A 13,868-nucleotide genomic window follows, 5' to 3' on the forward strand; every position below is an offset into this window, starting at 1 on the left:
TTAATAGATGATTAAGTTGAGAAATGGATTTAGACACATGAAAACTAATTCCGTCACAACTTGAATTGGACACACACAGATCGTTCCAAGCTGTGTACAAAAATTAATATTTGCCTAATTAAAAGCTTGATAGTTGTTAATTAAACACGTAATTAAGTAGTGTTCAATATTCATTAGTGTTCTAATTCAAAGCCGTGTTGTATTCCAATACAGCTCACACAGCAATCGGAATTTACGGTTAGTTTTTTATAGTTTTTCATTCCTCAATGCATCCTTAATGTGATGTAGGTAATATACCGTGTTTACAATAAACATTTTGTTGAAGATCACGCATAGTTGTGATCATGTCAAAGCGGTCAGAGTCCATAGTGGCAAAGCAGAGAGTTTTTTAGACTCTCCCTCAAGTTCATTTTTGAATCCCATAAGTAGACCAGTCAAGTTTCATAGTGCGGCATTAGAGTCATTGTAATAGTATCTCAGGGGTCATCTGGTCATTGAAAATCCACATGCCACTCATTGGTTGGTAGGTTTTCCAGTCGTTGGTTGGTAGGTTTCTTAGTACCGTAAAATGGGGTTACTTTGACCGGTGGGGTAACTTTGACCACTTTTCGTTTTTTTAACAAAAAACCCCGAAACTCAAAAACGATTTGACATAGAAAAATTTTGTCAATGGCCATCAAAGGCCTAATACTGAGGCTACGTAACACAATAGAACATTTAAAAAGTTTGCATATCTAATAGGTTAGAAACTGTCTCTTATACACATCTAGATGTGTATAAGAGACAGCGTCTAGTGAATATAATGTCTCAATTACAAATTATCAAATCTTAGAATATAATTATAAAGAATGGAATGAGACGCCCGATTGACATCGGACACTAGCGACCGTTAATGTTCGAATACGGGCGTAACCGCTGGCCTCACGGCCGCAGCCGTCACAACATCCGCACATTGCAGACTGTGTTCCGTGACCGTGACCACTAAATTAAGAACAAAGAATCAAGATACGCTCCTTATATACGTCGCCAGCGCGCACAGTTTGCCTTTGCCCTCGAAAGAGACGCCGAATCCCTTAAATGAAGAAATTTTCCTCGTAATGGCTTGCCTACGTTCAACGTAAACAATGGTCGGTCTCGAGAACAAAGTGTCTCACACACTTCACCGCTTCTACACACATTCCCTTAGCCTTCTCAACACACAATCTTTTAATGTAATTNAAGTATATATAATGAGAGAGATACATTGAAGTTTCTCAATCTTAACAGCATTTAGGGTGCGTACCGGTCATGGAAAACCTGGAAAGTCACGGAATTTGATTTTTAATTTTCCAGGCCTGGAAAGTCATTGAATTTCATTTCAGGTCATGGAAAGTCATGGAACAAAAGAAGTTTTTATTTCCCTCAATAAGGTTGATGTCAGTTACATGGCCACAACTGTGGTAAAAAAATAGCTTGCGGACAAGAAGGCAAGTGCACTGAAAGTTCTCATTTTCAAGACACAAGCGCGGGACTTCATGCAGGCTGTAGTCCACTGGACAAGTGCCATATCAGGTATGGCCTTGGTAGGAACCTGAGATTGCTGGTGACAAAAGTCTTCATGAAGGACTATAAGGAAGCCAACAAGACACAGTTTATGAACTGTCTCACTTTGCTTGTTGATGCCAAGAGATTCTCTAACACAGATATGGATGGTGTTGTGCAATGAGATGTGCAATTTTAGAGATAAATCACAACACTGCCATGAACTGAACAAACAGTTTCAAGCATTTTCAACTTCTGATTGACTGGACACTTTTTGGCATGTCATTTCATCAAAGAGCACCTAGAAGAAGCTCTGGAATGTAGTGCAGATGCTCATGCTCCTGTCTCATGACCAAGCCATGGTTGAAAGTGGGTTTTCGTTCCACAAGGAAATTGTGACGCACAAAATGAAAGAGCAAACGGTGGTTGCCCTGCATGCTGTAGTTGATCCTGTTGCACATGTTGATGGCCTGGACAAGATGGCCATCACCAAGAAGATGCTGCTTGCAGCATGCAGTGCCTAAACAGCCTACAATACTTATTTGGCAAGAGAAAGAGCAGAATGCAAAGGCCCAGAAAACCCAGAAGAGGAAGGCTTTATTGGATGAGCTAGATGAACTGAAGAAGAAGAAAGGCACACGGAGGAGGGTATCAAGGCGCTTGAGCAAGCAGCAGAGGAATATGCAGAAGCAATGGAGAGAAAGGGGGATTTGAATATAAATTATCGCAATGTTCAACGCCACGAGACGATCTCTGAAAACTAAGCCAGGCACTATTGAGCTGACAATTAAAAAATTACTCAGTACTCACTGTAGTGAGTAAAAGTGAGTGGATTTTTTCAAAATCAACAAAAATGTGAAATCACGGACAGATGGACGGATGGACATGATGAGCACAATATGGTATTTTTCCATAAATGAAAAAATGCACTAAGAAGGTGATGAAATAGCTGCCATTTGAATGTTAGGGTAGTGGTGTTGAACAGTGTTCTGAACTGTATTGACATAATCATGTACAATCTTGTGTGCATTACTCAATATTTGTTGCGATTTGACACTATTGAATTCAAAATAATACTAGTGTGGGCTTGATTTTCAGATATGTGTCATTTTTGTTCCTCTGTGTCTGCATGCTCTATGCATTTACATGTTTGCTATTTATCATCTGTAGGAGATGATAGAATATGCACGGTTACTCTTTCAGTCATGCTAAACCTGTCGTGTATGAGTCTTGAAAAATTATATTGATGGTCATGGAGATTTGAGTGTCATGGAAAAGTCATGGAATTTTTTTTCTAAATACCAGTATGCACCCTGACTGCATTCAAGTCTATGCAGAAACATGAATTTTAAATATTTCTAGCCAATTGATGCCTTGAAATTTCCCTTCAATATGGCTATTTATTCTGAAGAAATTCAAATTCATTGTCCATTGAACTGAAGCGCGCTGGCTAATGCTGTCTTTTGTTTACTTGGTATTCAGTTGTGTCTTGTGAGAGGAGTTGTTCTAGTGTGCTGTGGAGCAGTCTGTAAAGGAGCATTAATTGGTCTAAAATCTCAAAATACCACAATCAAAATAATACCAACACAACAGGGTAATAAGCGACACCCCCTGGGGTAATAAGGGACTCATTTACAGTAGACCCATTAAAAACCCATTTACAGTAGAACCTCAATTAGCAACCAGTTAACCGAAAAATCAATTAACAACAAAAACTTTTGATTACATTTAGTACCTTGCTCAGCAAAAAAAATTCATTCAATGAAAAATTGATGCATCATCAGTCATCACAAACTTGTGCATAGGAAGCCATAGATAGAATTGTGCACTGGGCAACATAGATTGAAAAGTAATTAACCTAAACTATGATTCATTTCTCCAAAAAATATTATGGTTGTAATTAAGATATTCCTTTCTGTTTCAGGTATTTTTTTACAATTTCTTTTTGTTATAGTGACTTCACTTGACCCAATTAAAATGTTGTGAAATTACAAGCCCTCCTGCAAGCTTACAGATACAGAAGAAACATATCAATAATAGAAAAACAAGTGAAAAACGCAGAAAATGTCATTTATTCTGCATCTACATCATATACAAAGGAAGAGGAGGACTTCAGAGTACTGTTAGTAATGGATGTGTACACTTTTAATGCTTCTAACATTCTAAAATTGAATTTTTTTTCAAGTATCCTGGATTACCCCATTCCCAGGAGTAATCCGGGATGCTTTTATTTTGTGTCTGGCGCCTTACTAATAGCATATGGAATTTTTGTTTAGATGCCATTCTATAGCCCTCGCAAAGAGCTTGAAAATGATCCCAAACTTGTTTATGAAATGTTTAATGATAAGAAGTTATTAACAAAAAATGCTCAAAACTGTCCCTTATTATCCCGTTTGATGGTATATTCTTTTATATTAACTATAGAATTGCACCATGGATACCAGTAATGGAAAAAGTAAAAGATCCCTTACAGTTTTTACAACACTTCTCTTTAACTTCACTTCTTGTTGTTTGTTTGTTTGTTTGTTACAAATCTTATAAATCAATATTTAACACACTTCTACCTGACCAATCAATCCAAAATTTTACACAGTTGCGTGAAGGCGGAGACAATGCATGAATCAATTGGCAGAATAAATCGTTTGAAATTTTTTTAATTATATTAATGATATATAAAATTAATTTTTGTAATATATGATAATAAAATTAGAAATTCATTGTAGATGTGTAACATAGGAGACACTGGATTCTATAGAAGTGTTGTCTTTTAAAAGAAAATTTTGAACTCATACGGTATTATTACAACACTTCTCTTTAACTTCACTCCTTGTTGTTTGTTTGTCTGCCACAAATGTTATAATCAAAATTTAACACACTTCTACTTATCCTATCAATCTGAAATTTTGCACACTTGCATAAAGTTGGAGATAATGCATGAATCAATTGAAAAATGAATAATTTTAACAAGTAAAAATTTTTTTCAATATTAAAAAATTGAAGAAATAATTTTGTCAGCTACAAATCTCATAATTGATATTTGACATACTTTTACCTGTCCAATTGATCTGAAATTTTGCATACTTGTGTGAAGTTGGTGGCAATGCGTGAATCAATTGACAGAATAAATAATTTAGAAAGAAATTTTTATATATTAAGAAAATTGAAAAATTAATTTTTTAATACTGAAAATAGAATTGGAAATTTATTGTACATATGTAACATTGGAGACACTGGATTCTTTAGAAGTGTTGTCTTTGAAATTGTTTGTTTGTTTGTTACAAATCTTATAAATCAATATTTAACACACTTCTACCTGACCAATCAATCCAAAATTTTACACAGTTGTGTGAAGGCGGAGACAATGCATGAATCAATTGGCAGAATAAATCATATGAAATTTTTTTAATTATAAATCATATTAATGATTTATAAAATTAATTTTTGTAATATATGATAATAAAATTAGAAATTCATTGTAGATGTGTAACATAGGAGACACTGGATTCTATAGAAGTGTTGTCTTTTAAAAGAAAATTTTGAACTCATACGGTATTATTACAACACTTCTCTTTAACTTCACTCCTTGTTGTTTGTTTGTCTGCCACAAATGTTATAATCAAAATTTAACACACTTCTACTTATCCTATCAATCTGAAATTTTGCACACTTGCATAAAGTTGGAGATAATGCATGAATCAATTGAAAAATAAATAATTTTAATAAGTAAAAATTTTTTTCAATATTAAAAAATTGAAGAAATAATTTTGTCAGCTACAAATCTCATAATTGATATTTGACATACTTTTACCTGTCCAATTGATCTGAAATTTTGCATACTTGTGTGAAGTTGGTGGCAATGTGTGAATCAATTGACAGAATAAATAATTTAGAAATAAATTTTTATATATTAAGAAAATTGGAAAATTAATTTTTTAATATTCGAAAATAGAATTGGAAATTTATTGTACCGGTACATATGTAACATTGGAGACATTGGATTCTTTAGAAGTGTTGTCTTTGAAAAGTAATTTTTAAACTTATATTTTATTATACCTACAATTTCTTTGGGTATCATTAATGCTCTGTGCTATAAAAAGCTCTTATCTTTATGCTCTGGGTGTTCATAGAGGCAAAATGGTAATAAAAAATCATGTGTGCTGGCATCATAATAGGGTTAATTTTGTTGCATGTGGAAATATCCGATTTTCTTCATAATTCTCCATGCATTATCTCTAAATTTGTTCATAAAACAAGTAAATTTTTTTTAACATCTACTGAATTGTTTATATTGTCCAGAAATCTTCAAATGTCCAGTTATCCTGCAGCTTGAGGGATGTCAATAAATGACAACTTCTTCATTAGACATTGTTACTATGATTATTGATAACTTTATTGATGTGGCTATGTTTTCCAGGAGAGCAGTGGATGGCTTTGCTGCCATTTGGAGTGGCTTGTGTTGCCATTGGCTACTCTGCAAAAACTTTCCTGGACAAAAAGGTGAGTTTACCATCTCTAACTGGGAGAAGGTAATATTTGATGTAATGTAATCAGAGTTGCAAAAAACTAGAGTTTTCATTAAATTGCACATTTAATGTAAAACCCAGGGGGCCAGGGTTTTATTGAAAATATCCTGGTAAAATGGCAAAATGTTTTTTTTTTAACTTACCGTATATCATTAATAACCAGCTCAAAGTTATTTTCAGTTATGTTGATTATTACAAATTTTATGCAGGAGAGTATCAAGTATCAACCTTTATTACATTTACCTTAGCTTTTAATCAAATAATTGTCAATTTTTAAACAGTAAGCCAGTGATGCATAATTAACTTGTATCACCATTCAAGCACAAACAGTGTTGCATCACAACAGTGATCTATCAGATAGATGTCAGATAGATGTCAGAGTAACTGTGTCAGACTACAAATCAATGTAAAAGATATGTATTGAATCAACTAACCCAGTTCTGAAGGTTTGTTGTTTCTCCAAACTCATATATTGAAAGCCTCTAAAAACAATTTTCAGTTTTTTACCATAACTTTTGAAAATTGGACTAAGCATTTTGAATTTGTGTCAAACCTTGAGGTTTCTACTATTGTACATGCTCAGTAATTTCTAGGCTTGTGCATTGCCACAACTAACGAGGGCTGCTAACCAGGAAACTAAATTATGCAAAATTAAAAAAATCCACATGTTCCTAGCAAAACCTAGTGTGCAGAAAAATCCACTAGCAAAGAAATTCCCTGAGTGCATCATGTCTTTAAAATAATATATACATCGACGGTTTGGCCTTCCTTTTTTGTTACCATTCTTTTTTGGAAAGAATTTTTAGATGTGAATCTATTTAATGAGCCAAATTATCAAGTGGTTATATGTATACATGACAAAAGTGATGAGTCTATTGACTGTGGGCCTTTAGTAATGCCTAATTTTTTTAAAACTTGTTTCATGGACTATTGAGTTGGTTAGAAAAAAATAACCTATATCAAACATGAAGGTATAGTCTCAAAATTCATAGTGTTGGTACGGTAAATATAATTGGGAAAATAATTGTTTTTACGACTAATCTGGGTGTATTTCTATTTCATATTTATAAGCTACACTATTTAGGTTAAGTTAACACCAATGTTGAAGTTTATATTAAACCTATAGTTCAGGTTGGGCTAACATAAAATAGTTACAAAAACTCTGTGAACTCTATTTCTCTAGCCATGATGTGACAAAAATTCCTAAGAATTTAGACAAAATCACAAAATGGGCTTCGATACATAGGAGATATCTGGTGGTCACTTTTTGTTATCATGTCATTGTGATAGGTCCTAAATGACTGTAGAGCAAGTTAAGATTTTTATAGGGGCTTGCAGTATTCATATGAGTTAACTGTTTTTATTCAAGAAAGCTTAATAGATATTTCCTTGCTAGCTTTTATCCAGTATTGTTTTTGAAATTCAGAACCATAAAATCAATTTGATGCATTTAGTGAAACCCCTATTTTCACTCTATGGGTTTTTTATGTTAGACAGCCCAGACCAGGTTCTGTGTGGATAGGTGGGTAGCTCTCTGGGCAGGTGCCCAGTGCAACTTTGAATGTAATTCACAAGGAATTTGTAGACATTGAGGAGTCTTTTGAAAAGTGGCCAGGATAATGTTGTATATATGGCTTAATCATGCTAAAAACTTATGGTCAGCCATTGTTTTCTCATTTTTCCCAAGAAATTAATTTCCACTTGTATTACAAATTATTATTAATTTTCAGACTTGTGGTGCTCAAGTAAACCCATGCATCCGCAAGAACGAAGCTAAAGTTGTCAACACTGTTGACATAGAAGAGATTGGTAACCAGAAAGCCTTCTGTCGTTGCTGGAGGAGTGAAAAGGTGCATGCAATAATTCAAGCAATTAAACCTTTTCTATTTCCTTGAGCTTTTTCCTCAGTTTGTTCTTTATAAGCTCTATCTATTACATACTTGTGTATTGCATTGAAGTATTCGAATATTGAGTGATGTGATGAATAGTCTTGCAGTTGGTTTCCTTGTATGTTTCCAGATCTTTTTTTATGCTGGATTGATTATTTATGACGTATCATTGATAAAGATTTGCAAAGTAGAAAAATTTATTTTCAAAGGTGTAAGGTATCTTCTCAGTTGCAAAAACTTGATCATCTAAATGCTAAACCCTCTGCGCACCATTCCATAAAAATTGAAATATTCCTGTTTTTACAATATTTTTATGTTTTGAAGAATGCTTATCATGATTAATTTTTATGAAATAATGCTTTACAATATGTTGATTACATGCTAACTATGCAATAAGATTAATTTGTATGCCTCAAAGTATTTAATAGTCCGGTTTATGCAGAAATTCTTGTAATTTTATACTGTACGTACTCCCAATTTTATACATAACATATGTGCATTCATTAAACTTTTTATTATTTTCAGTTCCCTTACTGCGATGGGTCTCACAACAAGCACAATGAAACCACTGGCGACAATGTTGGACCTCTGCTGGTTAAGAAGAGTTAATTTTGTGGTCTTGCTTTGATGGAACAATTTGTTGAGCTAGCGACACTTGGAGAAACTATACTGGGCTGGCATTTCAACTGTACATTAATAGAGCTGTCTCAAGTGTTAACTCTGAATTATGATTAGGGGCAAAATAAGTCCTACAGTTATATATTATTCAGATGTTGTGGATGAATGATGTGGCTATTTTTATTTTACAAATGATCTACAGGAAAAGATTGTGATTGAATTGAAAGATTCTCATAAAACGTTTGGTTCTAAATTTTCTCCATTGACCTGGCGGGGCATATTTAGTCAAATTAATTGTGCAGCTATATAAACTCATTCTTTCTCGAGATGTTGGCATCTCGATCAATATCATAGCATATCTCTATTATCTTTCTATAAACAGTATTGAATGCTCATCTATTCTAGTGAATTTGTTGGAAGAGACTCATGTTGCGGCTGCATTGTGGTCTTGAGTTTAGTTATGACCGTCGTAAATTTGAATTTTGCTAAATGATAGTAATGAGTTTCATCATCAAAACGGACAATTAATGAGATTTGATTTGGCTTCCAATTTCTGTTCATCGTGTCACTGATCTACTATTAAACTATTATTGGAAACATTTGCATTCATTTAATTCAACTAATTTTTTTTCTGTGCGACATATTTATTGCTGGCAATGCTACGGCTTCCTTTGTTGTAAAATTTGTTCCTACATTTACCTATATGATGATTACATTTCATCGGGGGTAAGAAATGTTAGGTTTTCTCCATATGTAAAACTGCGTACCAATTCGTTATAACAATGCTCTATTACTATTCGTAATTTCTCTCAAGTGTTCGACGCACTAAAGTTTGAAAGCTTGTCAGCTTTTTCCTGACAAGCTGTCTATTACTTTTATTTTGAAAGCTTGTCAGCTAAATACCTTAAGCACCGATTATTGTTTTCAATGAAGAATTTTATATGTTAACATTTCACAACACAATTGTTTGTGCCATTGTATGAGATTTTTCTCTTTACATTACAGCCTTCCAATTGATCCAGTAGATTTGGTATGAAATTTACTGGTAATTATTTTTTTTTTTCAAACGGTCATATTTCAATGAATTTGTGGAGCGGCATGATTGTTGCCTTCACCCTGAGAATCTGTGAAAAGATAACGAGATGCGGACTCGATGGCTGTTCGCGCTTTGGTAGACGCAATTATTCATTTGATGCTCGTTTACAAACATGAGAAAATGTTTGATCTCTGATTTTAACTCCTCAGAGTCAAAAATTACCGGTTCAGTCTTGTTGACACTTGTCGGATGGAAGCCGTCAGCCAGGACTCAATTTGCACCACATTACATTTAAATTAACTGCAACAAATAAGTTATAAATCTTGGCCAAAAATTATAAAAATAACCGAATATAATATGAACTTGCAAGAAGAATATTGTTGATTAATAACAGTAGTAATGGCTAAACAACAGATATTAATCATTCTTCCTTTAAAGGGCGGATGCAACACATGTTCTTCCTAAACTTCTCATGGACGCGCATTAATCACAACTATCGGAAAGATACTTTAAACTTAGAGAAAATTTATGTCCAAAGGGAAATTCAATGATGATTATTCCAGAACATAATTGTAAAAGGCTTAGTGAATTTCTCACTGAGCTTTACAGCCGTGTGAAGAAGAGTATTATTTGACGCGCCGTCAACCCCTTACAAAGGTTTTGATCGTTCCCCAGACGGTGATGTTTGTATAATAATGCTTGCGCAGCGACGAGTGCAATTGAACATGCAACTGTTAGATATGATAGCTTCTAATAAGAAACATTAATGGATTCATAACATTTTTTTATCGTTAACAAAATTTAAACTAATGCTCTGAGAACGTAGTACGAGTTGAATCAATTCCATACTCGCATTTTTCTCAAATATTTTCTGCAAAGGAAGAGTATTATTACAATCACGATTAAATTTGACTGGCATGAAGTTTCATTTGTTGTTGAGAGTTTGACTCCTTTGACATTTATTAAAAAGGCAAGGGTTACTGAATTGAAAGTACTACATGATGTCCTTCATTATTTAAATTAATAACTGTGATGATAAATAACCAATCAAATAAGTAACACAGTCCTCGAATCGAGCCCTGCATAATTTTTTTGTCGGACATTTCACCTCAACTAAGGATGATATATGCACGGAATTTGTCAACTCCGAAACCAACAGAAGACAATCCGTACAACTACAAGTATGTAACCATTTTTCCAAAGTTTGCTTATGCGTTTTCGTTGAGAGTTGTTTATTGCATGATGCAGAAATCAGATATAGGGAATTTTTCTATACATGAGGAAAGCCTCTGTGAGTATCCTCAGTTGACAAAGTTAGGAAGGGTTTAAACGATTAAAGAACGTTGATTCCAATAAATTTGATTCATCTTTGACGCTGCAGCTGTGAGGTATTTGCAGGTTGAAAAAATAAAGAAATAAGGCCGCCAATTTAGTTTACCCGTAGCGCCTCCTGCAGAACGCAGCAATAACAGGATGGTGTCCAACAATCTGCCGTCAAGGTGTATACTAAAAACAAAAACGTACTCTTGGTTAAGAGTTTCAATATATACCAGCAACCCTTATAGCAGCTTATCGGTTACCATAATATATATCAAGAAGGACAGAGATCTCGCCTTGTTCAATTAAAATAAATGCGCATATATAGCGCTTTCAGATATATGATGGATTGGATAAAGGTAAAGTTTAAGGAATTTAACCGATCAAGTGGCAAGTTCAACATCGCCAATGTTAGATGAACTGTTTGAACACAATGGCACCTAAGCCCTTTTCGCACACGACGTGAAAAGCCGCATGCGTCAAAAAATGCAGCCGTATTTCACGTCGAACCTCAGCGGACATACGTAATATTCACTGCTATTCACACACGACGTCTTTTAACGGAGCGTCAAATTTGACGTTGCTGGCTGCGTGCGTTCTTACAAAACTGCTGCGGCATTTGCCGCTACAGTTTAGCTTCAATGGCATTCAATGTAATCTTGTCCAACCCTTCACACTGTGCGGCTTTTGACGCACATCCTATAATAGTCTAGTACAGACAGCGGGTCGACTGGTACAGACAATTCGTCGAAACTTTCTGTTGACATACGGAAATAATTGAAGAATTTGGCTTCATCTCCTCTTACTTCATTAAATAGTGTGGCCAATTCTCCTACTCGGGGTCTTAAATGTACTTTATCGTGAACCCAGCACCGCCTTAATCTTTTCCTCCTTCGCTGTCTATTATGCAACAAGTACAACAGCCTTGAACAGGAGAGCCTTCTTTCATACTTAGAGCAGCCACTTATATAGAGCTCACCGAAACCGATCACCACTTTCGGAGAACAGCACTGCAAATCTGATAGATTCAAGCGTAAAAGCCGCCTCTTAATTGTGAATGATTGTGCGGTAAATACCGTTGCGTTTTTTTACGCATGCGGCATTTGCCGTCGTGTGTGAAAAGGGCTTTAGGGTTATGGTTAGACATAAGTTAAGGGAGTAAGTTTAAGGCATGAATCCGACTTAGGCCCGCCAATTAAAATCGCTGGATAGCATTTACAAGAGAGCGTAAACAATGCACCTCTGCTAATGTTCAAGTTGATATGCTAAATATATATGCTCGACCCGAAGGGAAGTAGTAAATAGTAAATTGAGCGGGCGTGCCACTGTGATTCAAAGACTTTTATCAAAAAGACAGCCTGTAATTTAAATTTTTTACTCAAATATCATGCACAACGATATAAAGACCATTTTAAGTTAACCAGCTAAACGAAACATTGCAAATGGCTATGAAAATTAACAGAACTAGTACACGTAGTTTGACATAGTCGCTTTTCGCTCAAAGCTACAGCTCCATTATACATGTAAAAGAGCGTCGTCTACTTCTTAAGCGTAGTGCTCGAAGAAGTCCGGTTGGGAAAAATTTCCCAACACAGAAGTTGAGAAGTTTACCATAAAAACTGCAGTAGAGGATTGTATATTTTTTGTGCGGGAACGCCGACTATACTGTAGTAGGCAAGCAAGTCAGTATTTGACTCTTCAGTTTCAAGTTTGTAAACGCGCATGATCTAACCGTAACGCATAAAAATCGTTCTGTCAGCAGACAAATAGGATATCTCCTGTGTACAACTTGAATTTTTCGAAATATCATTAAGCATTCGATAGCGTTGAGTATCAACTATTAATTTATTGCGAAATGAACATCTTCATTACTTGAAATGATTTTGCCACAGCTTGAAATTAACATGAATGTTTCATGAAATACCTAAACATCACCACAACCGAAATGGAGATGACCACTCCATGATTTTATCCAGTGTATACAGGGAAAATAAAAATAAATTTAAGTGGATATGAGCATTACATGAACTGAGACAGAATTTACGACTGGGAAGTATGCATATGAGCCATTTTGCTAGAACTGTCAGTTTGTCCGATGAGAATGCCGTTTCATCGAGTAATGCAAATCAATCATAAATTTTAAAATTACAATGAGAGTCCGAGTTATGTTTGTGAGTTTAATAGTGATTTGTAATTGTTTTTGGACATTTCATATCAAAAAAGAGTCATAACATGTTTATCCAGCTGCGTATATACGTATATATATATGCTCGAACTGAGAAATGTCTATCTTACGACACTAAAGCGAAAATGTTTGTCATGTGACGTCACTTGTCTTGCTCGTTCTTTACTTGTTGATCGGTAAGTGGTGAACTCAGTGCTGAATTGATCAGTAAAGAATACTTCATCGTTACGTGCTCAGCTGTAGCTTCTCAGAAATATTGTTGCACTGTTTCTATGTAATCTAAGGTTAATAGAAACTTGATGCTTGCTTTAGCACACGCATTCACCTTTGCTGATTGCCAAGATAGAAATAATGCCTTGGTAACAGGCAGTCTCAGCAGGCTCGACTACAACGCAAAGAGTTACTCTAATGGATTTAACAAACTACTCGTGACTATCTATTTTGGGCATGCATTCTCTACTTGGGTTCCTCTGCTTGGTTATTTAAATACTGCCTACATTATTTTGCCTGAATCCGAAGTACGTTGTTAGCTGTGCATTTGCAAATATTATATGAAAAAAATGCAGCCAAGTTTTCTGCCATGAGATCGGTTAATTTACAAGAAATGGGTTTGCTGCGGCTCTCTTGCCCGGAGGTGCCCGCTGCTTGAAACGCCCCTCGTGCGTAGGGCTGCCAATACGAGGGCAGCTCCGCCTCCCCTCACTTCCTCACGTTCTGGGGATCAATATGGCGGCTGCCCACGCTGTGCATCCCTCACGCTTGCCCTCACCTTCCCTCGG

The 13,868-nt window shown here is 35.2% G+C and overlaps 1 protein-coding gene across 1 annotated transcript in view; it reads left to right on the forward strand.

The window, feature by feature from the left end:
- The window catches only part of LOC108667844 (CDGSH iron-sulfur domain-containing protein 2 homolog B), an 11,764-nt gene extending 2,616 nt beyond the window's left edge, over nucleotides 1-9,148 (forward strand). Inside the window, exons 2-4 of the mRNA XM_018154936.2 lie at nucleotides 5,936-6,018; nucleotides 7,775-7,894; nucleotides 8,459-9,148. Coding sequence (XP_018010425.1) covers nucleotides 5,936-6,018; nucleotides 7,775-7,894; nucleotides 8,459-8,542 — 287 coding nt within the window. The 3' untranslated portion in view covers nucleotides 8,543-9,148. The remainder of the gene's footprint in view (nucleotides 1-5,935; nucleotides 6,019-7,774; nucleotides 7,895-8,458) is intronic.
- Nucleotides 9,149-13,868: the final 4,720 nt, after the last annotated feature.

Source organism: Hyalella azteca, unplaced genomic scaffold (genome assembly GCF_000764305.2).
Source record: "Hyalella azteca isolate HAZT.00-mixed unplaced genomic scaffold, Hazt_2.0.2 contig17430, whole genome shotgun sequence".
Classification (NCBI taxonomy): Eukaryota; Metazoa; Arthropoda; class Malacostraca; order Amphipoda; family Hyalellidae; genus Hyalella; species Hyalella azteca.